Below are 24,652 nucleotides of genomic sequence, written 5' to 3' on the forward strand. Positions count from 1 at the left end.
GAGCAGCCTCGTGCAGCAAATGTATAATTTGAATGTTTACAGATCTAGTAAATGTTTGAAAAATCCAGATAGGATTCTGGAGCTCCAGAGTGTTGAAACAGCAAAAAGCAAGAAAAAAATGTAAAAAAACCATTTTTCTAAATAATTTTGTTCTTAAGAATTTTTAATGAAGTATCCCATACATGTCCATATGAGGTCTAATTGAAAGGTAAGGGGCTTGGTTATAGGCAAAGGAATGAAGATAGCGCTTACAGTACCTGGCTTTCCTCTCTATGAGAGCATGCAACCTCCAGGAATCACAATAGCGCAATATATTCTTCTAAGCCTCAATAGATGTAGGCCACAGCCCCCCTCAGCAAATCAGTTCATTGAAACAAAACAGAGGAACTCACTCTTGCTGCTTGTATTTTGCTCTGCGTCATGTGGTAAAGGCCGTAATGGGAGTCCTCCGGTGTGCAGTGAAGCAAAGTGCATAGAGAAAAGTAGAGAAAGATGTGACGCACCACCGATCAATGAATAGAGAGAGGGTGACTCCAAAAACTAAGCAAGATTTATTCGATCATGTAAAACGGAGGCAGACACGAACCAACATGTTTCGCGCTAAACGCTTTATCAAGGTCCCCTTAGTACAGCTGTAGTAAGACTTTCAGATGCATGGACCCTCTGCAGATCCATCGCGGCAGACACAGTCCCCAGCCCGCCATGCTGAGGACACAAAGTCTTGCTACATCTGTACAACTGCTAGAAGTAGAGCTAAGGGAGGACAAATATTGGGCAGGGAACATTTAAAGGAAATAAAGAAAAGAAACAAAGAAAAGTTGAGAGAGAAAAAAGTTATATAAATAAAAGTAAATAATATGAAAGAAGCGAAAGGGAAAGACGACAGAGGAATACAGATAAGGAAAGAGTAAGAGAACAGAACAGAAAATAGAGAGAGAACGAAGTACAAACAAAAAAAGAAAGAGCCTGCTCTGTTGAAGAGAGAGTAAGTGTATTCTCACCCTCACCTAGTACCCGAGATCAGAGGAAACATATGTTTTATTGGTGTCGGGTTAATAAACCAAATACATTTTAGCAGTTGAAATCACAACTACTGTAGTTCTATTGACTAGTTTACTATTAGGTTATATAGTATACACATATTATGCAATATTGTCAATATGCGCTCAGGGGGTATCACCCAATAGAAAAACAGAGTAAAAATATATATAAAATATTTACTACATAAAGAACCAATCCCTATACACCAACATGTGTAGTGACGTGAGATGCAACTTCACTGAAGTATTCCCTCCATGCATTGCTTCCAACAGTTTATTCTATAAAACAGACAAGTACACAAATGCCACTCTCGTGGCAAAGTGATTATAATAGAGTAAACAAATTATAATCAAATAAATCTAATGCACTCACAATGTAAGAAAGTCACAAAGCACCGGGTAACCTCTGTGGTACGTTTTCTGTCTGGGTTGACTCCTCTGTATGCCAGGCTCTTGTTAGTCCCCCCCATTCTATCCTAACATCGCCTGCGGTAAATTTAGAGGGCCTGGGTGCTCCGTTGGTCTGTCAGACATAGGCGAACCAGTTCCGTGACGTCACGGCCACACCCACGACAGCCCCCCTCAGCGTGTCCAACTACTGGGCACACATCACTCCAGCTAGAGCAAAGCGTGAAGCCCCTCACACGGCTGAGCGGGCGCATGCACCCTCCATGGATGCGGCCTTAGGCTGCCCTTGTGACGTACCTGGTACATCACGAGAGACGGCACTACAGGGGCCCTTGACGTACAGTTCCTGCTATGACATGGAACTGTATGTAATGTTCGTTTTCAAGAGGGAGACCCGGTGAAGGCGAGCGGAACAGAAGTGGAGCCCGCACCACTTACATTCCCGTCACTGGGGGGGGATGAGCGCGGTCACAACAAACTTTCTGCTACCGCAAGCACTCGGTGGCTGCTAGTCACCCGGCAGCGAAAGAGTTAAGAAAACACAATTGCTATGGTAACAGCCAACAAAATAATACAGGTGAAAACACAACAAATAATAGAAGGGTTTATGTTTATGTTATGACATCAAATGACATCATTAAGACGTCATATCTATTTTTAGGGAAATCGCAGCTTTAATATCAAATACCTAACAGCAACTATGTGTCATTTTCATATTGGATCCATAATAAACTGACTTGGAAAATAAGTAGCAATCAAGAATATCTAAACATACAAACAATTATAAACCCTCAAAAAAGCGTTAACCTACAATGGGTATCCCCTGAGGAAGTGACATAGCGTCACGAAACGCGTAGGGAGGAGGAGCTTGGTGTTTTTGACCCGATCCGGCTTCCTTAGTTCCAGACGCAGGGAGGACTTCCTGCACTGCTGACGTCACCCGCTTGCCGGTAGCGAGTGTTGCGTGCAGTGAGTCTCTGCTGCAGATCGGGGAATTTTCAGGTTGCGGACGGCATCCGTGAGTTGTCTGACTCACCTCCGCACATTGTGAGTGTGGTTTTTATTGTTTTAAGTGTGTTAATAAAATTTTATTACGTAGTACACTAGTATTGTCCTATTCCCTGTTCCACTGTCGGTGTATGCTGTATCGAGGACATCTCCGATCAACATCGCCTACTTGAGGGAAATCCTGGAGCCAGACCACGAGGGGTCCGTGGGGAGCTGCACAGGAACGGGACGTGTTTACAGATTCTCTCCCCTGAATGTGTTCTTCATTCATTCTGTGAGTAGGATTCTGCAAGTTTCAGTTAGGGGTCTGTTGCTGTGGTATACTGCACAATTGGTGTGCCTTTTTTTCTGTTATTTCAGAAGCAGTGGAAACACCATATTAAGGACACCCACCCATCTGGAACTTTAATCAACCAGTTTATCAACCCATCCAGAAGGAGCCTTGTATCAGAGACTATCTTTGTTTGATCACGGTATCTTGGACTGTTTATTAGCGCCGGGGAAAACTTATTTGTATGAGCAATCAAGAATGTCTGATAAAGAGGAGAGAGAAAAAAGTAACCACAAAAAAGTGGCAGCAGGAAGGGAAAACACTTCATAGCTATAGATGGGGCCTTCCTTATACAGCAGGTTAAACTGGATTATGTGAAAACTGTTTAAAAGCTTTATGACTATGGAGCACTTCTTTAAAAGGAAAGTTTGTAATTACATAGGAATACTTTTGTAAGGACAAAATTCCTTCTGTGCCCTTAAAATAATACATATTTTACTTAAGCTAAAAGCTTTCATCACAAGACATATTCCAGGGAAACATACACGTTGGCTTGTGCCATGAGTATCTTATTGCAATTTGACTCCTGCTTTGACACTCTGCTTTTAGTAAAGGCATCGGATAGACTAGGCATCTTAAAACGTAGGTATTAATACAAAGTGTTGTTGAATATCTCACAATTGCAGAAAGATACAACTGGGCTTGAACAACCTTTTTTCATTCAGCTGTTCTTTAGAATGATTAGAAAAGACTGAGAAAAAAATGATCGTTTTGAGAGAATAAAAGCCACTGACGAGATTTTTTATTTATTTATTTATAAAATGTTTATCGGGAATACTCTCGTTTTCAAGTATGTCCCCATAGTCAATAATTGACATTAGCATCTGCTGTGCGATACGATTTCTGACCAGCAGACTTAGGAAGGATTTGTTCTTGTAAAGTACACCTAGTTTGGCATTTGGATGTCAGGGTATCAATGTGCATCCCAAATTTTAAATAGGAGTCAAACCATATGGCCAAGTATTTAAAACTAGTAACAGGGGTTAGGGTGGTATTAGCATAGGTTCTGATCTGGAGCTCAGTCACTGGAAGCTATAACAATTTAGCCTTGGTCCCAAATACCATTGTTACAGTCTTGTCAGTGTTTAAAAATAGTTTGTTTTGGGAAATCCAATTTTAAAGTCTCAAAAAGTCAGATTGAAGTATGTGTTCAAGGTCAGAGAGGCCAGGGCTGTGTGCATATAACATTGTGTCATCTGCATACATGTGTATTGAGGCTCCCTTACAAACTGTAGGAAGATCATTGATGAACACTGAGAAGAGTAGGGGTCCCAGAACAGAGCCTTGCAGGACACCATAGGTGATATCCAAGGGATTGGAGTTAGAGCCTGAGATGGACACATGTTGGGATCTACCTGATAGGTAGGAATGAAACCAATTTAAAGCATGCTTCCCTATTCTAGAGCACTGGAGTTTGTTAAGCAAGATAACATGATCAACAGTATCAAAAGCCTTTGCGAAATCTAGGAATATTGCACCAGAGAGTTGTCCCAGTTCCATTCCACACTGGATTTCATTGCAAACTTTTAGAAGGGTAGTTACCGTGTAGTGTTTGGGGCAAAAGCCAGATTGGAATTGGCTAGGAAAATTTGTCTTGGTATAGTAATCGCTTAACTGGGAGTGAACACATTTTTCCATGACTTTGGATAGTATTGGGAGTAGAGAGATTGGCTTGTAGTTTGAGACAATGTTTTTGTCCCCACTTTTGAAGATTGGGACAACTCTGGCAGATTTCCATGTCTTAGGGATATGGCCTGCAGACAGAATAGAGTTGACTATGGAAGCAATTGGTTTGGCAATGGCTGGGGCACCAAGTCGTAGGAACCTAGATTGTAGTAAGTCAGGTCCACATTGGCTGCTTAGTTTTAATTTGAGGAGTGATTGTGTAATATCCTCTTTGGATACTGGGACAAATTGAAAATTGTGAGCAGTCTTGGGAGAGGGAGGGGCTATAGGGGTAATCTCAGAATGAGGTTCATGTTTGTGGTTTGGGTTGCATTTCGCTAATAAGTTAGTATCACACCCCACAAAGTAATCATTGAATGCATTTGCAATGTCAGTGAGATTTGTCAGAGTAATATCCCCCTTTGTGATATGAATTGGTTGTTGATTGTTAGAAGGCTGGAATATATGGTTGATAACCTTCCAGATGTTAGCTGGGTTTGATGTATTCTAGTGAAGATTGTCAGCTATGTGCACATATTTCGCAGGCATCTGTAGTTATTAAGATCCTTGGTAGTGCCAGTTACTTTATAGCTTTTCCACAAGGCATCCCTGAAATTACAGAGTGCTATAAGGTCAGTTGTAACCCACGGAATGTGGGCCCCCGTACTATTATTCTGCGTAGTGGAGCATGGGTATCAGAGAGTTTTAAGAACTCGGATTGGAAATAGTCGAGAGCAGAATCAGGGTCGGGAATTAAGTCGATTCTGTACCAAGAGCAGTTGGTAAGGTCAGCCAGAAACAGTTGTGGGTTAAAGTTTCTAAATGTTCTAGTGAGGAGAACCTTAGGGCTTGATTGGGGTGGTTTAATTTTCCTTACACAGTACACTATTGCATGGTCACTGAAAATGTCAGGAAGGATGCCAGAGGATTGGATTCTGATGGGATTTGAGGAGAAAATCCAGTCTAGCAAAGAATAGTTGTGAGATTTTAGGTTTGTCCATGTGGGTTAGGAAATGAGTTGCGCTAGGTTAAGTGACTTGAGTTGTATCTGGATCTTGTGGTTTTTAGGGTCGAACCAATTGTAGTTGAAATCCCCAAGAACTAGCAGCTCATCCTTCTCATTCAGAGAGGAAATGGAGCCAAAAAACTGGGTGATATCAGTCAGGGACTGTAGAGGGGATTTAGGGGGGGGTGGGAAGAGGGGGGGTGTTGATGCCAGTAACCAAAACGGGCTTAGAAAAGGGGAGGCAGATTTTGCCAACTAGGATTTCAAAAGAGGGTGGGCTTGGGGGGGGGCAATTTAACAGTGTAAATTGTAAGGTATCAGCAATATAAAATAACACCCCTCCTCCTCTCTTTGAGCTATATTTCCTAGAAATGGAGTATCCCTTAATGGCGATATTTGCATCAAGAGTTTTAGGGTTAGCCATGTTAGCCAGAGATGGTTTATGGAGTTATGTATTGCTATTAAGAATACATCATCCCTTTCTCAAAGAGAATCAAGAGAGACAAGGAGGAGCAGAATAATATACTGTTCTGGTTTTGTTGGAAATATGAATGAACAACCTATGCAAAAGCTGAAAAAAAAATATTTGTTGTGATGAGATATTGAGCCAAATTCCTAGTCATTTATTGGATATTAAAGAAAGACTATCACTGAAGAATTGTCCCTCATGTACAGTATGTTTTATAGTTCTGGGTCCCTTATGCCATATCTTTAGTGCAGTGCTGAGTTTATAGCATTGCAACTCGATTCCAACTTACGTTGGATGCTGCTTCTACACTAGTTGGATATCATATTGTCGATGTGCTAATCTCAATTTTGGCTTTTGACAGCAAACATGCAGAGATTGCAGGAAACCGAACAAGAAGTAATTGATGGAAAATGGCACTTTCAAAGAAAGAGCATTCCAACACTACGATTTAAAAACAGTTTATTCATTTCTGTGTCCATATTCCAACAACATAAGGCTGGGCCAAGAAATCCAACCAGGCACATGTACAAGTACATTGTAGAGTTCCAGTTGCTATATTGGTTGTGGAGAACTGAAGATATGTTGCAGGTTGTTACACATTTTATTACACTGAATGCCATAGATGCTACGAAATTCTACTTTGTTTTTGGCTGCATCTGTCAAAGGAATATTTGAAGAACTTTATTGAAGTTGAAATACAACAATATAGCATACATTCTCATGCTCTAAATAAATGTATCACAAATCTCAAAAGGGCTACAACAATTTGATTATTATAAGTGAAGTACAAAGCAGCAGCCAAAGTTGCTGTGACAAAGGTTAAGGTACAGTATAAAGCACCATTTAAAAGACACACATTTCAGGAGTCCCCACATGAACAATATTTTTACATCAAAATATGATATGTCTGAGGTTTTTCACAATGCTTTTTTTGTTGGATAATGATGATAATAGGAGCAAAGGTGATTAAAAGCAATGGGACATGTTAAGTCATCTTTAATTAAACCTGAAGAAAAATACAGTTTTCTTTCGGGAAGACTATAAAACAGCTTGCCATTATAAAAGTTATGGTGGGTAAACGAAAATCTGACAAAGACCCTCCACCGTACTGTAAATAAAAATTCCACTTGTACATTGGCAGGTCTCAGACATGTTTGCATCCCTGTCTTTCCCCATTATCTCTCAGCATCAAATGCTTCCACTGCAGCCAGGGATTCTGGGTAATGACTTGCAAATGAGCACAGTGTGTCACTCTAAAATGGATAGAAAGTAAAGAGTGACACACTGTGCTCATTTGCGTGTCATTACCCAGAACCCTTGGCTGCAGTGGAAGCACGGTTTGTTACGTGATAAGGGGGGAAAAACAGGGTTGCAGACCTGTCTGAGACATGCAAGTATGCCACAAGTGGTATTTTTATTTAGCGTATAAAAACATGTCAATTTAAATATGAGGACATTACATTTTTGGTGATCACCATAAATAACCCATTGAAAGATTAGAAGGTGTAATTTCATGAGCCAGTCAAATTGTAACAAATCAGATTGCTTTTACTTGATGTCAAATATTTAAGTATGAGCAATTAGTGTCTGCGCCAATGTAAGGTTATTTAGGATAATCAGTGATAGTGTAGTAAAATCAAAACAGGCTTGGTTTCTACAGTATGTCTTGGAACAGAAATAAAATGAAAATGCCCTTTGATAATAAAGGTGTTAAAATGTGGCCTTATGGTCACATAATAATCTCAAGGGCTCCATCTTATGGTCTCTTCTTACTAATACACAACAATTAAACAGATACATCTGTTCTGCTCAGTTAGATACTGACATCTATTTTAATGACAAGAAAGCCAGTGTCGGACACAACACATGTAGTTAACTAGCCAATGGCACACAAATAAATAAACAGAAACAAGTAGAATACAAACTAAATAAAGAAACTAACTAAAAGAAGTAGAGGCATAAACCCTGAAGAGTTGCGAACAGAAATTACATTCATAAATCCAACCTACTCTATAGATATCTCACAGAAAAATATCTACCACCAAGCTTCACCAATGTACTCTAAAATCAAAATACTTAGGGATATTATATATAGATTTAGGGATGCAGATGTGGTCAATTGTTAAAATTGTAAAACTTTATTAATGTGTTTAATGGTAGAAATAGATTTAAAATGTAGGATTTTAAATCTATTTCTACTATTTAACATATTAATAAAGTTTAACAATTTAAACAGTTGGCCACATCTGCATCCCTAGATCTACTGTATATATAATATAAGCAATTGGTCTGTTGTGCACCATTAAATAGGGTCTTTTCTATATGAGAAGTGTTTCTTTGAATACAACTCATCTCCCTTTCTGCCATATTTGTCCACCCTGGTAGCACACACACCTGAAAACAGCAATATAGTTATTCACGGTGGTAAGAGCGGGGTATCACCTTCTCCCTGTCTACTTAGGGATATGTATCAAGTGTCATGAACTTGAGTATTGTTCCAAAAACGTAATTCCTGATTCTGTATGACTGCGTCAATGTATCACGGTGCTTTGCTCAATTTTTTTCCAACAATTTGCTTCACTTGCACCATGAGCATATTAGGGAGTGGCTATAGGTGGTTTTAGGGGAGAAGAGAACCAGAGTAATGTAGCCGGGACCCCCTTTGCCCGACATTTGTTGATATGGGGTGGGAGAGTGCCGCAGTAGGGAACGCTCTGATATCGGCGGTTCCGCGATAGAGGGAGCCGCCATGTTGAAGGTGGGCGCAGGCTACAGTAATATTAAAATGAGTTGCATCAAACGTTGCTCATATAGCTGGTGCAGTTTTCCTCTCTCTTGGCGCCAAATACATTTTCCAGGGTTAGGGGACGTTGGCCTCTGCCGCTAAGAGATCTGCACCAAATGTAACAAGCAAGATTTTAAGTGTCATATGTCGCTGTTCCCAAACGGAAGCAGGTGTACAAATGCGCTCCGTGTTTGCCGCAAATTGCACCATTTTTGGGGAGTGCTGCAGTTGGGTTCCCCTGGCGTTCCCTAGGAGCGAGCAAAGTAAGCCTGGCTACATCTCTAGTTTGGGAATATTAAATCTTACTAAATTAGTGAATTAAAAAAGGTTATGGTGAGTAAAGAAAGTGCCCCAAACTCTCCATAGTACAGTATGGGAATAAAAATACCACATGTGGTGCATTTGCATGTCTCCGACAGGTCTGCAACCCTGTTGTATGAGAAGTAAAGAGTAACACACTGTGCTCATTTGCATGTCATTACCCAGAATCGTTAGCTGCATTAGAAGCACTGTTTGCTAAGCCAGGGGCGTGCAAACTTTTTTTGCTGTGCCCCCTCTGCCTGTGCTGGTCCGGTGGTGCGCCTCACCCCCCTTACATCACGTGACACGCGGTGTCATTTGATGTCACGTTAGCGTGGCAACCGTGACGTCACATGACCCTGCAGCGTCATTTGATGCTGCGTTGCCATGGTCACGCGTCCTGAGGCCAGCAGAACCTCGGTAAGTAGAGGTTGCAGACGCCTCGCGCGGTCCCCCGGCATTTAATTTAAATGCCTTGGGGGAGAGCTCGGGACCTCTGCAACCGCCCGGCCCCCCAGAAAAATCTCCCCCCCCCCCAGTTTGCGCACCGCTGTGCTAAGAGAAAATGGGGAAAGTCAGAGTTGCAGACCTAAAATACAAAAAACAGAGCGCACAACGCTCATAGTGCATTAAAAGGTATCTTTAGTAACCAAAAAAGAAGGTAAGTATTGTGCGTACATTTAAATAAATAATAACAAGCCTTTCAGGGTTAATGTTACCGAAAACACCAACGGACGCCCGTGATAGTCTCGTGGCTCTCTCCTTCTCACTCCATCAGACTCGGGGTAGGGCCTGGGTAATCTTTAATCCAATCGCTGGTATTCCAACTCTCAGCCTCGAGGTAGGGCTTCTACGGTCTCCGGTTAGGTGAACAGCAGTCCAGATTAATCTCCGTCAAGTATGCAATGCCCGTCACTGCACAGATCTCAATTGCAACGGAGCAACGGAGCGCACGCTGTTCGGCGTCTTTGATCAAACACTTCCGGGTCTGTGACGTCATACAACCGCGAGAGTTCGTCGCAAGTCTACAGATCACCGGATCGGTTCTCTGGGAGTGCTGTGGTATGGAGGGTTCGCAATGAATAGACCCATGTGGTCTCGAAACGCGTTGGACTAAAGAACTTGCGAACCCTCAATACCACAGCACTCCCAGAGAACTGGTCCGGTGATCTGTAGACTTGCGACGAACTCTCGCGGTTGTATGACATCACAGACCCGGAAGTGTTTGATCAAAGACGCCGAACAGCGTGCACTCCGTTGCTCCGTTGCAATTGAGATCTGTGCAGTGACGGGCATTGCATACTTGACGGAGATTAATCTGGACTGCTGTTCACCTAACCGGAGACCGTAGAAGCCCTACCTCGAGGCTGAGGGCTGGAATACCAGCGATTGGATTAAAGATTACCCAGGCCCTACCCCGAGGCTGATGGAGTGAGAAGGAGAGAGCCACGAGACTATCACGGGCGTCCGTTGGTGTTTTCGGTAACATTAACCCTGAAAGGCTTGTTATTATTTATTTAAATGTACGCACAATACTTACCTTCTTTTTTGGTTACTAAAGATACCTTTTAATGCACTATGAGCGTTGTGCGCTGTGTTTTTTGTATTTTTGTGTGCTAATAGGGGGGACCAGAGCCATCCCTGGTGTCACAGCTGCAGACGCTCCGTAAACTTCAATTTTATTTAAGGTCACATATTAATTACATCACTTTATCACCTCACCTATATTGATTGTAGTTGCGCACTTATATTTTGTTCACCTTATTCACAGGGTTGCAGACCTGTCTGAGATATGCAAATGCACCACAAGTGGTATTTTTATTTACTGTAAATTAGTGAATAATTTCAGCCAATGAGATTCTGAATGCTTGCAATACAGATAGCAACACATTGCATAAAACCAACAGTATTGTCAACCAGTTGCCATCTTCTTCATCGCTATTAAACAATTATACAATTACCTACATAATAGGTATTACCATAACACAAAGGGATCTCTGCATCAAGGCAAATGTAATTCTAAGGCTAACACCTAATAATGCAAACATTTGATAAATCTAGTGTAATTGCACTAGATTTTCTTGGTACATGGACTCCAAATATCATTTTTCCCACTGTGTCTCATGTAGAAACCGGTAACCAATTCCATATATTTGATGCAGATCCTTAGCCAGGAAAACAAAAGGGGTACAAAAATGTTTGTACTCCAAAAGAAAATTCACTTATGTGCACACTATGTAAGTTAAAATGTAACTTTTAATACAACATCCTTAAAACATATATTACCATAACAATTAATGTAATTAACCATAAAAATAGATTAAATGATATGCACACATGCAACAGAGTTAGCCTCACATATAGATAAATTTCAGTATACAAATATACAACTGGAACCTAGGAGGCTAAACAAAGTGCAACCAGACAAGGATGAGTCAAAATGACCAACACTTGCAATCACTAGCACAGTAAATAGTTGGCCAGATACAGCAGCAGGGATACGGCTACAATGTGTCCATAGATTGTTGCAATAGTATCAGTAGAACCATCCCTGCCAGCTACACTATTTTCAGATATATGGCTATGCTAGTGAAAGTACTGGTATTAGCACACTGTGTTAAAACAACCCCATAACAGGGGCTGATGACATGATGATGCGTCCAACGCGCGTTTCCCTCCTACTATGGAGCTTCGTCAGGGATCCTTAGCCAGTTACATTTACACCACTTCAGAGAAAAATGAATGGCTTGCTTAGAAGCACAATCTGCCATATGCGAGTCTCGTTGTAATGTGCACACCATATCAATTATTGATAACTCTTCCTAGTAAATAATACTACTGTACTTAAATTATTGACTGCCAAGAGTAGTACAAAGTCAACTTTAAATAGTCTCATATAGTATATTAAACCTTATATATGTGCGGCTGTTATAATGTTGATGAGTATATTGTTTGCCTTTATATAGCAATCTGGTAACCCCAGATTCTACCACATAAACCATGCTGTGTAACAATAATGATATGATGAGTGAGATAATTAGCAGGTATTTGAGGCTTTAGGATACAATACCTTACAGGGACTGGCCTAAATATGTTCTACTACACTGCGTGCTAATTTCACATATTTTAACCTGGGCATGCAATTAATATTTACCTTATATAGCCTTATTTCCTTTTGACAATGATTCAGCAATGTGAAGCTAGTAGGTAATTGCACAGGGGACACACTGAAAGATCACATTCCTTTGCTTAGCCTCCTTGTTGACCTATGGCCACTTAAGCATTGCCCCTGTGAAGAGTTAAAGACCTAAGCTCATTGCCGTTATCAGTGATATTGACCGTAACTAAGTACTGTAGCATACAGAAGTAGCAAGGCAATGGCCTTTAAAGGAAAGTCTCTGCAAAGCATGCAAGCTAACATCACTAAGCAAAAGGAGAACATTGTTTTGCAAGTCACAATGCTAATGCCTTCTCAGTGAGTCATGCCTATTAAAAAAGTTCATTTTCCGTTTGTGGAATTTATTCTACTTAATAAACTCCCATTTGCTCCAAACAAGTCTGCAGACATGTCACTTAGCATAACTCTAGATCCTCTGAAAACCTCCTTAAGTTCGTTCAAAATTAAAACTAGACAAAGCCAAAGTAAAGGTACATTGGAAGGAAAATAACATAAGAGGGTGGGCGACAAGAGGAGGTGCAAAAAGATTGGGGTAAGGGGGGGGGCGAAATGCTTTTTAAAACACCAGATGTTCCTGAACCAACCAACTGGAACAATATACACTTAAACTATCAAAAGCGGAGAGTTGTTTTTCCACATTTAAAGAAAAAAAGAAAAATCTTTGCAGGATACTTTTAAGATGCTTAGTTGTGGTCTTTTAGTGTGTGAAGACAGGGGCAACGCCCTTATTCCTGATATGACATACGCAGCAAGGGAAATGCTTGATGTGGTTCAGTGTTTACTCTCGTTACAGTCTGTTCTGTTTATAAACATTCCAGCTGTATAAATAGTGTAAAACTATGTAAAATCCTCTCCGATTCCCAGTTCCCCTTTCTGGTGCAGATTGGTTTTTTTGAAACCTGTCAGTGATGCATCGCCATACTAAAAAATGTACTACTGTGTGGATCATATGACAGATGCTGCCAGATGACAGGAACATTTCGTTTAGGTTATAGCAACAACACTTTTGTTCATTTTCCTAATTCAAAACAGCTCGTGATGGGGGCTTATTAGTTGTGTTTCTCGTGCTTTCTTTCAGAGCTGGAAGGTGGAAAGGAAATGTGTTTTCTTTGGTGTGGTGTCCATGTCGTCTTCCATTCACATGCATGGTCAAAGTGGGTTATTCCAAACAGCAGAGATGGCCACTGATTCACTAGATGGCAGCTGCTGTGACAGCGTGGTGATTGCAACAGCGATTTTATTTGAATGGATGCAAATACTAAACCTTTAAAGCTCACTTTAAGTATTGCAATTGAAAGTTAGCACTTTGCACTGGTTTAAATGGTTGCATTGTTGACGGGGTCCATGGTCCAGGCATCATTCAATTCCACTGGATGTGAAACAGAGATCCTTGTAATTATAACGGGATACGCACAGATCTGGTTTATGATCAATCTGATTCCAATCCCTCCAGTTCAGATGTAAAACCCCAAGCTGTAAATGGTGCCACTTCCTATATAGAGGCATCAATTAGTTGAGGATCTTAAAAAGTCAAAATAATTCAAAACCTGCAATGGACAATAGGACTTGCATAAAGGCCTCAAGCCTAGGTCAAAAATAATTGTTGACCAAAATGCTTTCAATATGATAAGACTTTAAAAAAATCAGAGCAATAATAAAGCATTCTGATTAACTCTTTTGCCTCTTGGTTGTCACCCCAGGCTTTTTAATCATGAAAGGGAAAGGACATCTCAAGAGGACCAAGTGATCAACAAATGTGTCAACTCTATAAAGATTGTCCAGAGAAGGTGCACTCCCGGTACTTGCAGGAAAACGCCACTGGTGCACAGCAACAATAGCCAGGATAAATGCAAAAAACAGCAATAGCTACAAAAAGAAGAAGAAAGTAGTGGCCTTCAAAATACAAAAAGATGTTTAATAAACAGGGATCAATGTTTCGGGTTCACACAAGACACCGCTTGACAAAGTAACATATAGTACATGAGATTTAAAAAAGACATAGGTCCATCAAGTTCAACCTATGCTAAATTTAGACAACAGATACGTTATCCTATATCTATACTTACTTATTGATCAGGGGAGGGCAAACAAAAAACCCCATCAAGGGGAAAAATTAATTCCTTCCTGACTCCAAGAATTGGCAATCGGATTAATCCCTGGATCAACATTCTTCCCATGTTTACTTATTTGGTATATCCCTGTATACCTTTCCCATCTAAAAAGATGTCCAACTATTTTTTTGAACAAATCTATTGTATCTGCCATCACAGTCTCCATGGGTAATGAATTCCACATTTGAACTGCCCTTACTGTAAAGAACCCTTTCCTTTGTTGCTGGTGAAATTTCCTTTCCTCCAACCTTAAGGGATGGCCCCGAGTCCTTAATACTGCCCGTGGGATGAATAGTTCTTTTGAAAGCTCCTTGCATTGTCCCCAAATATATTTGTATATAGTTATCATATCCCCTCTTAGACGCCTCTTTTCTAATGTAAATAAATCTAATTTAGCTAGCCCCTCCTCATAAGTTAGATTGTCCATCCCCTTTATTAATTTGGTGGCTCTTCTTTGCACTCTCTCTAGTTCCATAATGTCTTTTCTTAGGATTGGTGTCCAAAATTGTACTCCATAATCAAGGTGTGGACTTACTAGTGCTTTGTAAAGTGGCATAATTATGTTTACTTCCCTTCCATCCATTGCCTGTTTGATGCAAGATAAGATCTTGTTTGCTTTTGCAGCTACTGCATGACATTGGGCACTATTGCTAAGCCTGCAGTCTACAAGCACTCCTAAATCCTTCTCCATCAAGGATTCCCCCAATATATCTCCATTTAATTTGTAAGTCGCCTTTTTATTCTTGCATCCTAAATGCATAACCTTACATTTATCTGTATTAAACATCATTTGCCATTTACCTGCCCACGTTTTCAGTCTCTCCAAGTCCTTCTGAAGAGAAATAACATCCTGCTCTGATTCTATTACCTTACACAATTTAGTATCATCAGCAAAGATGGAGACTTTGCTCTCGATCCCAACCTCAAAGTCATTAATAAACAAGTTAAAAAGCAGGGGTCCCAGTACTGATCCCTGAGGTACTCCACTCACGACTTTAGCCCAACCTGAAAAAGTTCCATTTATGACAACCCTCTGTTGTCTGTCCTTTAACCAGTTTTCAATCCAGGTGCATATATTATTACTGAGTCCAATTTTCTTTATTTTGTACACCAACCTCTTGTGTGAAACCGTATCAAAAGCCTTTGCAAAATCTAAGTAGACCACATCAACTGCATTACCCTGGTCTAAATTCCTACTTACCTCCTCAAAGAAACAAATAAGGTTAGTTTGGCAAGATCTATCCTTCATAAATCCATGCTGACTATTATTAATAATTCTGTTTTCCATTAGGTATTCCTGAATATTATCCCGTATTAAGCCTTCAAGTAGTTTCCATACTATTGAAGTCAGGTTTACAGGTCTATGGAAAATAGCTGAAGCGCTCAAATGCAGGTATATCTCAAAATGATAATAAGCCAGACCACTGTACCAGGGTACTAACAATTGATATAGTACCTATTGTGTCATATAATGGGTACTATCCTCCTGAAGACAGGTGGTGTGTGGTGCAACCCACTCACCATCAGTCTCATTGGCAGGTTCCCCTGAAAAATATGCAAATACTCACATCCTGGTAGGGCAGGCAGGCAGGCAGGCTGTGCAGCTACTCAATGCAATACAGGGAAAAGGGAGACCAAAAAGCGCACCAGCACAAACGGAGCAGGAAGAACCCAAGACAAAAAAATGATTAAAAGGGCACTTTAATTTGGCAAAAGACCCATCCAATGCATTTCGAACGTCGCAGCGTTCTTTTTCAAGGAGTTCTCCTTGAAAAAGAACGCTGCAACGTTCGAAATGCATTGGATGGGTCTTTTGCCACATTAAAGTGCCCTTTTAATCATTTTTTTGTCTTGGGTTCTTCCTGCTCCGTTTGTGCTGGTGCGCTTTTTGGTCTCCCTTTTCCCAGGTTTACAGGTCTGTAATTTCCCTGTTGTGATCTAGCTCCCTTTTTAAATATGGGCACCACATCTGCTTTACACCAATCTTGTGGTACTGAGCCTGTGGAAATGGAGTCCTTAAATATTAAATATAATGGTTTGGCTATTACTGATCTTTACTCCTTGAGAACTCTTGGATGTATGCCATTGGAGCCAGGTGCCTTATTTACTTGAATTTTTTTAAGTCGCTTATGAACTTCTTCCTCAGTTAACCAATTGTTCATTAATATGGAGGTTGTGGCTTCCTCCTGCGGCACTACTATTGAACTTGATTCTTCCCTGGTAAACACAGAGGCAAAGAATTTGTTTAATACCTCTGTTTTTTCCTTATCTCCAATAATCTGTCTACCCATCTCACACTGAAAGGGTCCTATATTTTCTTTTCTCATTTTTTTGTTATTAAGGTACTTAAAGAACTTTTTAGGGTTGACCTTACTTTCTATTGCAATCCTTTTTCATTATCCATTTTTGCTAATTTGATTGCCCTTTTGCAATTTTTGTTACATTCCTTATAATTCTGATATGATGTCTCCGTCCCTTCTGACTTAAAGAATCTAAACGCCTTCCTCTTCTTGTCCATTTCCTCGCCTACCTGTTTATTTAGCCACATTGGTTTTGACTTATTTCTTTCATACTTATTACCCAAGGGAATACACTGAGAAGTGTGCTTTTCTAACAATGTTTTAAAGACTGCCCATTTATCTTCTATATTTTTCCCTGCAAAAACATCATCCCATTGTATTACTACTAGATTAGACCTCAGTTTAATAAAATCTGCCTTTCTAAAGTTTAAGGTCTTTGTTGAACCCAAGAAATCTATTTTTTGATAATTTATTTCAAATGAGACCATGTTATGATCACTGATACCCAAATGTTCCAGGACTTGAATATTTGTTATTACTTCTACATTGTTTGATATGACCAAATCCAGTATTGCCCCTCTCCTGGTTGGTTCCTCAAAAATTTGGGTCATATAATTGTCTTTAAGCACCCCCAAAAACCTGTTTCCTTTTGTTGTAACGCTAATCTCATTGCCCCAGTCTATGTCTGGATAATTAAAATCCCCCATTATGCAAACATGACCCAGTTTTGATGCCTTTTCCACTTGCAAAAGTATTTTAGCTTCCTCAATCTCACAGATATTTGGTGGTTTATAGCATATTCCCAAAAACATTTTCTTAATACTTTTACCTCCACTGCTAATTTTTATCCACAAAGTCTCTACATTTTCATAATTCCCTTCATAAACATCATCCCTTATAATAGGTTTTAGATCCGGTTTAACATATAAACATACTCCACCTCCCCTTCTATTTGTTCGATCCTTCCGAAAAAGGGAATAACCCTCTAAAATAAATGTCAAGTCATGAGTTTCATCCCACCATGTTTCAGTAATGCCTATGATATCATACTGCTCCCTTGCAGCTATAAATTCAAGCTCCCCCATTTTATCTGTCAGGCTTCTTGCATTAGCAAGCATGCATTTAAGTTTTTTTTCAGCCTGTACTATTATCTTATCTGCTCTTTCCTTTCTGCGCCCACTTGGTTTAGTCTTTAGAAGTTTTCTAGTATTATCTGTATTTACTATGGGTGTCTCACTGCTTGTCAAACTCGCACTTGCCCCCATTCTACCTCCATACCACCTTGTATCCTCCTCTATTCCATTTAGTTCATTATCTGTTTCATTCCCCTCCCCCCTCCATCCTAGTTTAAAATCTCCTCCAACCTTTTTAGCATTCTCCCCCCTAGCACAGAAGATCCCTCTTCATTGAGGTGCAATCCGTCCCTAGAATATAGATGGCACCTCTCAGAAAAGGAGTCCCAGTGCTCTAAAAACCCAAACCCCTCCTTCCTGCACCACTTTCTAATCCATGCATTAACCTCCCTGATCTCTGACTGTCTCCCTGCGGAAGAGCATGGCACTGGTAGTATTTCAGAAAATACTACCTTGGAGGTCCTTGCCTTAAGCTTTTGGCCTAGATCCCTGTAATCATTTTTTAGGACCCTCCATCTTTCTCTAACTTTGTCATTAGTGCCAACGTGTACCAAGACCGCCGGGTCAATCCCAACACCCCCCCCCCAACAATCTGTCTACCCGATCCGCAATGTGCCGAACCCGAGCACCCGGGAGACAACAAACTGTTCGCTTCATGCGGTCACGGCAACAGATTGCCCTATCTACCTTCCTAATAATGGAGTCCCCTACCACCACAATCTTTTTTTGTATCTGAGCATCCTGAGTCCCCACTGTCATGGAGGAACTATTCCCCTGGCTGCTAGAGGAATTAGTCTCCCCCAGTCTTGCCATTTCTGCCCCGACATTCCCAATATCTTCACTCAACGCGGCAAATCTATTGGGATGTGTTAGCTCAGAAATGACCTGCCTCTCCCTATTGTCCCTGCTTCCCCTTCTAACTGTCACCCAGCTACCTACCTGCTCCTCACTAACGGCAACCAAGCTACCTACCTGCTCCTCACTAACATCGCCACCATCTGAACCACTAATCGAAGCAAGGGCCTGCTCAGTGAGCTCCAATTCCCTTTCAAGATTGCCAATGTCCCTCAATATTGCAAGTTGCCTCTTCAGATCAGCAATCTCTGACTCTAAAGAGGCCACCCACTCACACTTTTCACAGCGGTATGCTCCTTGAAACAGCTGCTCCAAGTGCACATACATGTGGCAATATGTGCATTGAGTGGCATTTTCAATCCTGCTCATTCTAGCAACTATGACGTTTATAAGTACTAACAATAAACTGTACTTCAATAAACTATACCTTGTTTAACCGCTTCCTTGTTCAAACTGCTTCTCGTTCTAACTGCACACACTTTAAACAACCAGCACTTCAAATCAACCACACGGTTCAGTCAGTACACGCAAGCTCAGGATTCGTTAGAAGCCTCTGTTTAAATAGGGACACCCACCAGGTGTGTTAGTTTATCAATTAACTAACCCCACCCACTGCAGGTGTGTTAGCCAATTAACCAACCACACCCACTCTGCCTCAGGCAGGAGAAAGGGAGAAAAAAAGTTACAGGCTTCAAATGACAGCACACTTTAAAAATAAATTAACCCACTGCACACTCCCCAAAAGCAGCCACCCCTGCTAGTCTACCCAGTACTTCCCTTTCCTTCTGGTTCTAACTGCACACACTTTAAACAACCAGCACTTCAAATCAACCACACGGATCAGTCAGTCCACGTTCTTGTGTAAACGTTGATCCCTGTCTATTAAACATGTTTTTGTATTTTGAAGACCACCAGAGTGCCACTACTTTCTGCTTCTTTGTGTAACTCTATAAAGATTGAAATACATTGAATAGAATGAGAAGAAGGCATATGATTTTGGGGGAGATGTTTTAATGTAAAGAAAGTGCAGAAAAAGACGGGTTTTTTAAGCATTGCCCCATTTTCTACTTGCGTCTGTGTCAAATGTAGAAAAGTGTTTCTTGGGTTTCTTCCTCCCTACCTCCTTGTATTGTCACTACCCAAATCGCAAGATGACGCAAACAGAGCAAAAAGTCCTTGATACATTGACTCAGAGACGCAAGATGAAAATGAGACTATTTGCGTACATTTTACTCTAAATTTGCCTTAATACATCACCCAATATGTCTATCTTGGCCAGCATGTCTTAAAAGATGAAACCCTTTCAAATAAAATCCATAGGAGAATGAAGATGGAGTGCATTTGAAAGAAACAAGACTATCTTTCCAGGGAAGCTTCCACTATGCCTCAAGAAGAAAGTGTTTAACCAGTGTATTTTTCCTGTGACCACGTATGGAAGTGAAGTTTGGACTCTAAGAGCCTCATTCTGTAAGCGTCGATAAGGCACTTATCGAGCACTTATCAGCCAAAATGGCTTCTCGTATTCAGTAAGCCTCGATAAGTGGCCGATAACGGCCTGTATCGCCGCAAAATCTTATGACCCAAAGAAAATCGCCGATTGAGCGGCGATCAGCCACTTATCGACCATTCTCGGAAGGATCATAAACTCGCGCGATTCTAGTACCCGCGATTTGCCTGTCGCCGCCTATCGCCGCCTATCGTAGCCCTAAAAAGCGATCTTCTCCCCAAATCCAATTCACCTCAAAATTTAGGTAAATTGGTGGGGAGATGCGTTGATGAGCTGCGATAAGTGGGGACTTAGAAAAAATTAAGCCCTTTTCCTGCCTCGGATTGATGCCGGGGGTCTCCGTAGCTGATAGCCATTAATACCGGCACCGGAGCCCCCTGGCATGCATCCGATGCAGGAAAAATGCATTTACAGCAACTTCATTACCTTAGCGGCTAACCGCTAAGGCAATGAAGGGGATAAACACCCATGCCAGGCTTACTGTGGCTAGCGAGGGTGGGTGAAGGGGGAATTTGACCCTTAGTGTCTTTTTAGGTCTTGCGGGGGGGTTGCGGGGGGACTTAACCCCTTCATTACCTTAGCGGTTGATTCCGATAAGGTAATAAAGGGGTTAACCCAACCGCTACCCACCCGCAAGGTCTAGACACCCATCCGTAGGGCTAAAACACCCTTCACCCACCCGTGGGGCCTAAGCACCCACCCCGGACTGACTGTTCCCACCCTGTACCCATTGAGTAGTATAGTGGTACATCATACCCATATAATAATAATATGGGTATGATAAGCCTCTATAGCACTCAAAGGGCACCCTAATTACAATGCATTAATGCACCAGACACACAATAATAAAACATAACACCAAAAAAACACACTTCCCTAAATAAAAACAGTAACCAGCTAATCCAATGAATACAAGCAATAACAACATGAACAATGAATTAATTAAACCATTAGCCAATCAAAACAATTAATTCCTAAAACAACTCCGAATTATTTTAAACAGTAACCAATCAAACCAATTAATTACTAAACCAACTCAAAATTAATAGTAACATTAACCAATCAAACCAATTAATTTCTACAATATTAATGAATTAATTTAAACATTAAACTACAAACAAATAAAATCTCTCCTGCTGCAGGCAAGCGTGTGCTTCCACTATAGCCGAGGCCCAAGGAATTATGGAGCGATGTATGCTGGGTGTAACTATACACCCAGTAAAAGTAAGACGGGAAGATGAAATCATAAATTAGGAGATTTTAAACACCATAGTGACAAAACCAAAACACTGGGTCCAGCGAGCATCTCCAAAACAAACAAATCAACTATAGTGGTGTGAAAAAGAAAGTACACCCTCTTTGAATTCTTTGGTTTTACAAATCAGGACATAATATCAATCATCTGTTCCTTAGCAGGTCTTAAAATTAGGTAAGTCTCTGTGATGTCCAGCAACATGTCCAAATAAAGCTGTTTTTATCCTTATTTTGTGGCTGAGATCCTGATTTTGCAGTGCCCGCCTACAAACTTACCTTCTGCTGCTGTTAAAATTAGGTAAATACAACCTCAGATGAACAACACATAACATATTACACCATGTATGATTTATTTAACAAAATGGAGAAGCCATGTGTGAAAAACTAAGTACAGGTAAACCCCGTTATAACGCGCCTCGTTATACCATGATTCGGTTATAACGCGGTTTTCCCATGGCTCCCGTTTAAAAAAAAAAAAAAAAACATTTTCAATTTTTTTTGCACACTGCACACACTACACACACTTCACACACACTGCTCACTGCACACACACTGCTCACACTGACACACTGCTCACACTGCACACTGCACATTGCTCACACTGCACACTGCACACACACTGCTCATTGCTCACACTGCTCACACTGACACACACTACACACACACTGCTCATTGCTCACACTGCACACACTCTGCTCATTGCTCACACTGTACACACTGCACACTGCACACACACTGCTCATTGCTCACACTGACACACTGCTCATTGCTCATACTGCACATACACTGCTCATTGCTCACACTGCAAACACTGACACACTGCTCATTGCTCACACTGCACACTACACACACACTGCTCATTGCTCACACACAAACACACACACACACACACACACACACACACACACACACACACACACCCTCCCAATACACATATACATAAATCAGCCTTACCTTGGGGATGATTGGTGAGGCCTGTGGCTGCAGGGGGGGGGCGCTGCGTGCCGGTGGGGGTGGTGCTGCGGTGGAGGGGGGTGATGGATGCGGGGGCCCCCGATGCTGCGGTGGCTGGTGGGATGGCCCGGTGCAGCGCAGGGGGGCAGGTAGGTGGAGGTAGGATTGGCGGTATGGCCCGGGGCGGGGGGTGGGATGTCATTGTGCTGTGGAGGGGTGACGGGGCGCTGCGCTGCTGCGGAGTGGCAGGACGACCCTTCGCTGCGGTGGGGCGAGGGGGCCCGGTCCTGCGAGGGGGGGTGATGGTGCTGTGGGAGGGGAGGTGACGGTGCTGGGGATGGTGGGGTTGGTCCTGCGGGGGTCCAGGCGGCTGATCACCTGTTCCCCGGGCCTCCCTCTCGCGCCGGAGCTGATGACTTCTGGCAGACCGGCACTGTCGATAGCGAGACCAGTGCCGGTGCAGTTTTATTTTTTTTTAACATATACTGTACTGTATTAAATTAACGGGCACGGCCCTATGCCCAGGGAGGGAGAGGGAAGGGGCTGGGAGAGAGAGGGAGGGGGCTGGGAGGGAGAGGGAGGGAGGAGGCATGTGGCCCGCATGTAGGGCTTCCGGACACCTCTTCCTTCCTTCTCTAATCCCTTCCTCCTGAACAGGCGCACGGCGGCCATTTTTTGTTAAAATTAGCGCGACCCCGTTACTAACGCGGTGGTCTCGGGGTGGACCCCGAGGACCGCGTTATAACGGGGTTTGCCTGTACACAAGTATACAAGCATTCAATAGCTTGTAGAACTACCTTTAGCAGCAATAACTTGAAGTAATCGTTTTCTGTATGACTTTATCAGTCTCTCACATCGTTGTGGAGGAATTTTGGCTCACTCTTCTTTACAACGTTGCTTCGGTTCATTGAGGTTTGTGGGTATTTGTTTATGCACAGCTCTCTTAAGGTCCAGCCACAGCATTTCAATCGGGTTGAGGTCTGCACTTTGACTGGGCCATTGCAACACCTTGGTTCTTTTCTTTTTCAGCCATTCTGTTGTAGATTTGCTGGTCTGCTTGGGATCATTGTCCTGTTGCATGACCCAATTTCGGCCAAGCTTTAGCAATCGGACAGATGGCCTCACATTTGACTCAAGAATACTTTGGTATACAGAGGAGTTCATGGTTGACTCGATGACTGCAAGGTTCCCAGGTCCTGTGGCTGCAAAACAAGCCCAAATCATCACTCCTCCACCATCGTGCTTGACAGTTGGTATGAGGTGTTTGTGCTGATATGCTGTGTTTGGCGCTGTGCATTATGGCCAAACATCTCCACTTTGGTCTCGCCTGGCCAAAGGACATTGTTCCAGAAGTCTTGTGGTTTGTTCAGATGCAACTTTGTAAACCTAAGCCATGCTGCCATGTTCTTTTTAGATAGAAGAGGCTTTCTCCTGGCAACCCTTCCAAACAAACCATACTTGTTCAGTCTTTTTCTAATTGTACTGTCATGAACTTTAACATTTAACATGCTAACTGAGGCCTGTAGAGTCTGAGATGTAACTCTTGTTTTTTTTGCAATATCTCTGAGCATTGCATGGTCTGACCTTGGGGTGAATTTGCCGAAATGTCCACTCCTGGGAAGATTGGCAACTGTCTTGAATGTTTTCCACTTTTGAATAATCTTTCTTACTGTAGAATTATGGACTTTAAATTGTTTGGAAATGGCGTTATAACCCTTTCCAGATTGATGGGCAGCAACAATTGCTTCTGTATGTTCATTGCTGATGTCTTTCCTCCTTGGCATTGTGTTAACACACACCTGAATGCTCCAGACCAGCAAACTGCTAAAACTTCGGCTTTTATGGAGGTGGTCACACTTGCTGATGATCAATTAATCAAGGGCATTTGATTAGCAGCACTTGGCTGCTACTTAGCATCTTAATTCCTATGGAAGCAGTAAGGGTGTACTTAGTTTTTCACACATAGATTCTCCATTTTGGCTTTATTTTTGTTAAATAAATAATGACACGGTGTAATATGTCATGTGGTGTTGTTCATCTGAGGTTGTATTTACCTAATTTTAAGACCTGCTAAGGAACAGATGATTGTTATTATGTCCCGAAATGTAAAACCACAGAATTCAAAGAGGGTGTACTTTCTTTTTCACACAACTGTATAACGTTTCAACAAAAACCTCTAATTTCCCTTTTCCATCCTTTTTAAACATATCAGTATGCTATAAGTATTTTCCACAGCATAATTACTTACTGTAGTTACATAGAACTACTTAACTAAAACGGTATGTTTTATTGATTCAATAATGTATTTCATTATTTTTTCACAGCTAGGCTTTTGGGCTTAAGATATA

At 41.6% G+C, this 24,652-nt stretch overlaps 1 protein-coding gene across 5 annotated transcripts in view; it reads right to left on the reverse strand.

Annotated features, from left to right (window-relative positions):
- Positions 1-24,652, reverse strand: part of SUGCT (succinyl-CoA:glutarate-CoA transferase) — a 1,155,962-nt gene that overhangs the window by 336,534 nt on the left and 794,776 nt on the right. Inside the window, exon 13 of one of the 5 annotated variants that reach the window (XM_075586601.1) lies at positions 6,449-6,583. The exons of the other annotated variants lie outside the window; for them this stretch is intronic. Within the exon in view, the coding sequence (XP_075442716.1) occupies positions 6,563-6,583 (21 nt within the window). The 3' untranslated portion in view covers positions 6,449-6,562. Of the gene's footprint in view, positions 1-6,448; positions 6,584-24,652 lie in introns of those variants that run through there. 5 annotated transcript variants of the gene reach the window in all.

Source organism: Ascaphus truei, chromosome 2 (genome assembly GCF_040206685.1).
Source record: "Ascaphus truei isolate aAscTru1 chromosome 2, aAscTru1.hap1, whole genome shotgun sequence".
In the NCBI taxonomy this organism is placed as follows: domain Eukaryota; kingdom Metazoa; phylum Chordata; class Amphibia; order Anura; family Ascaphidae; genus Ascaphus; species Ascaphus truei.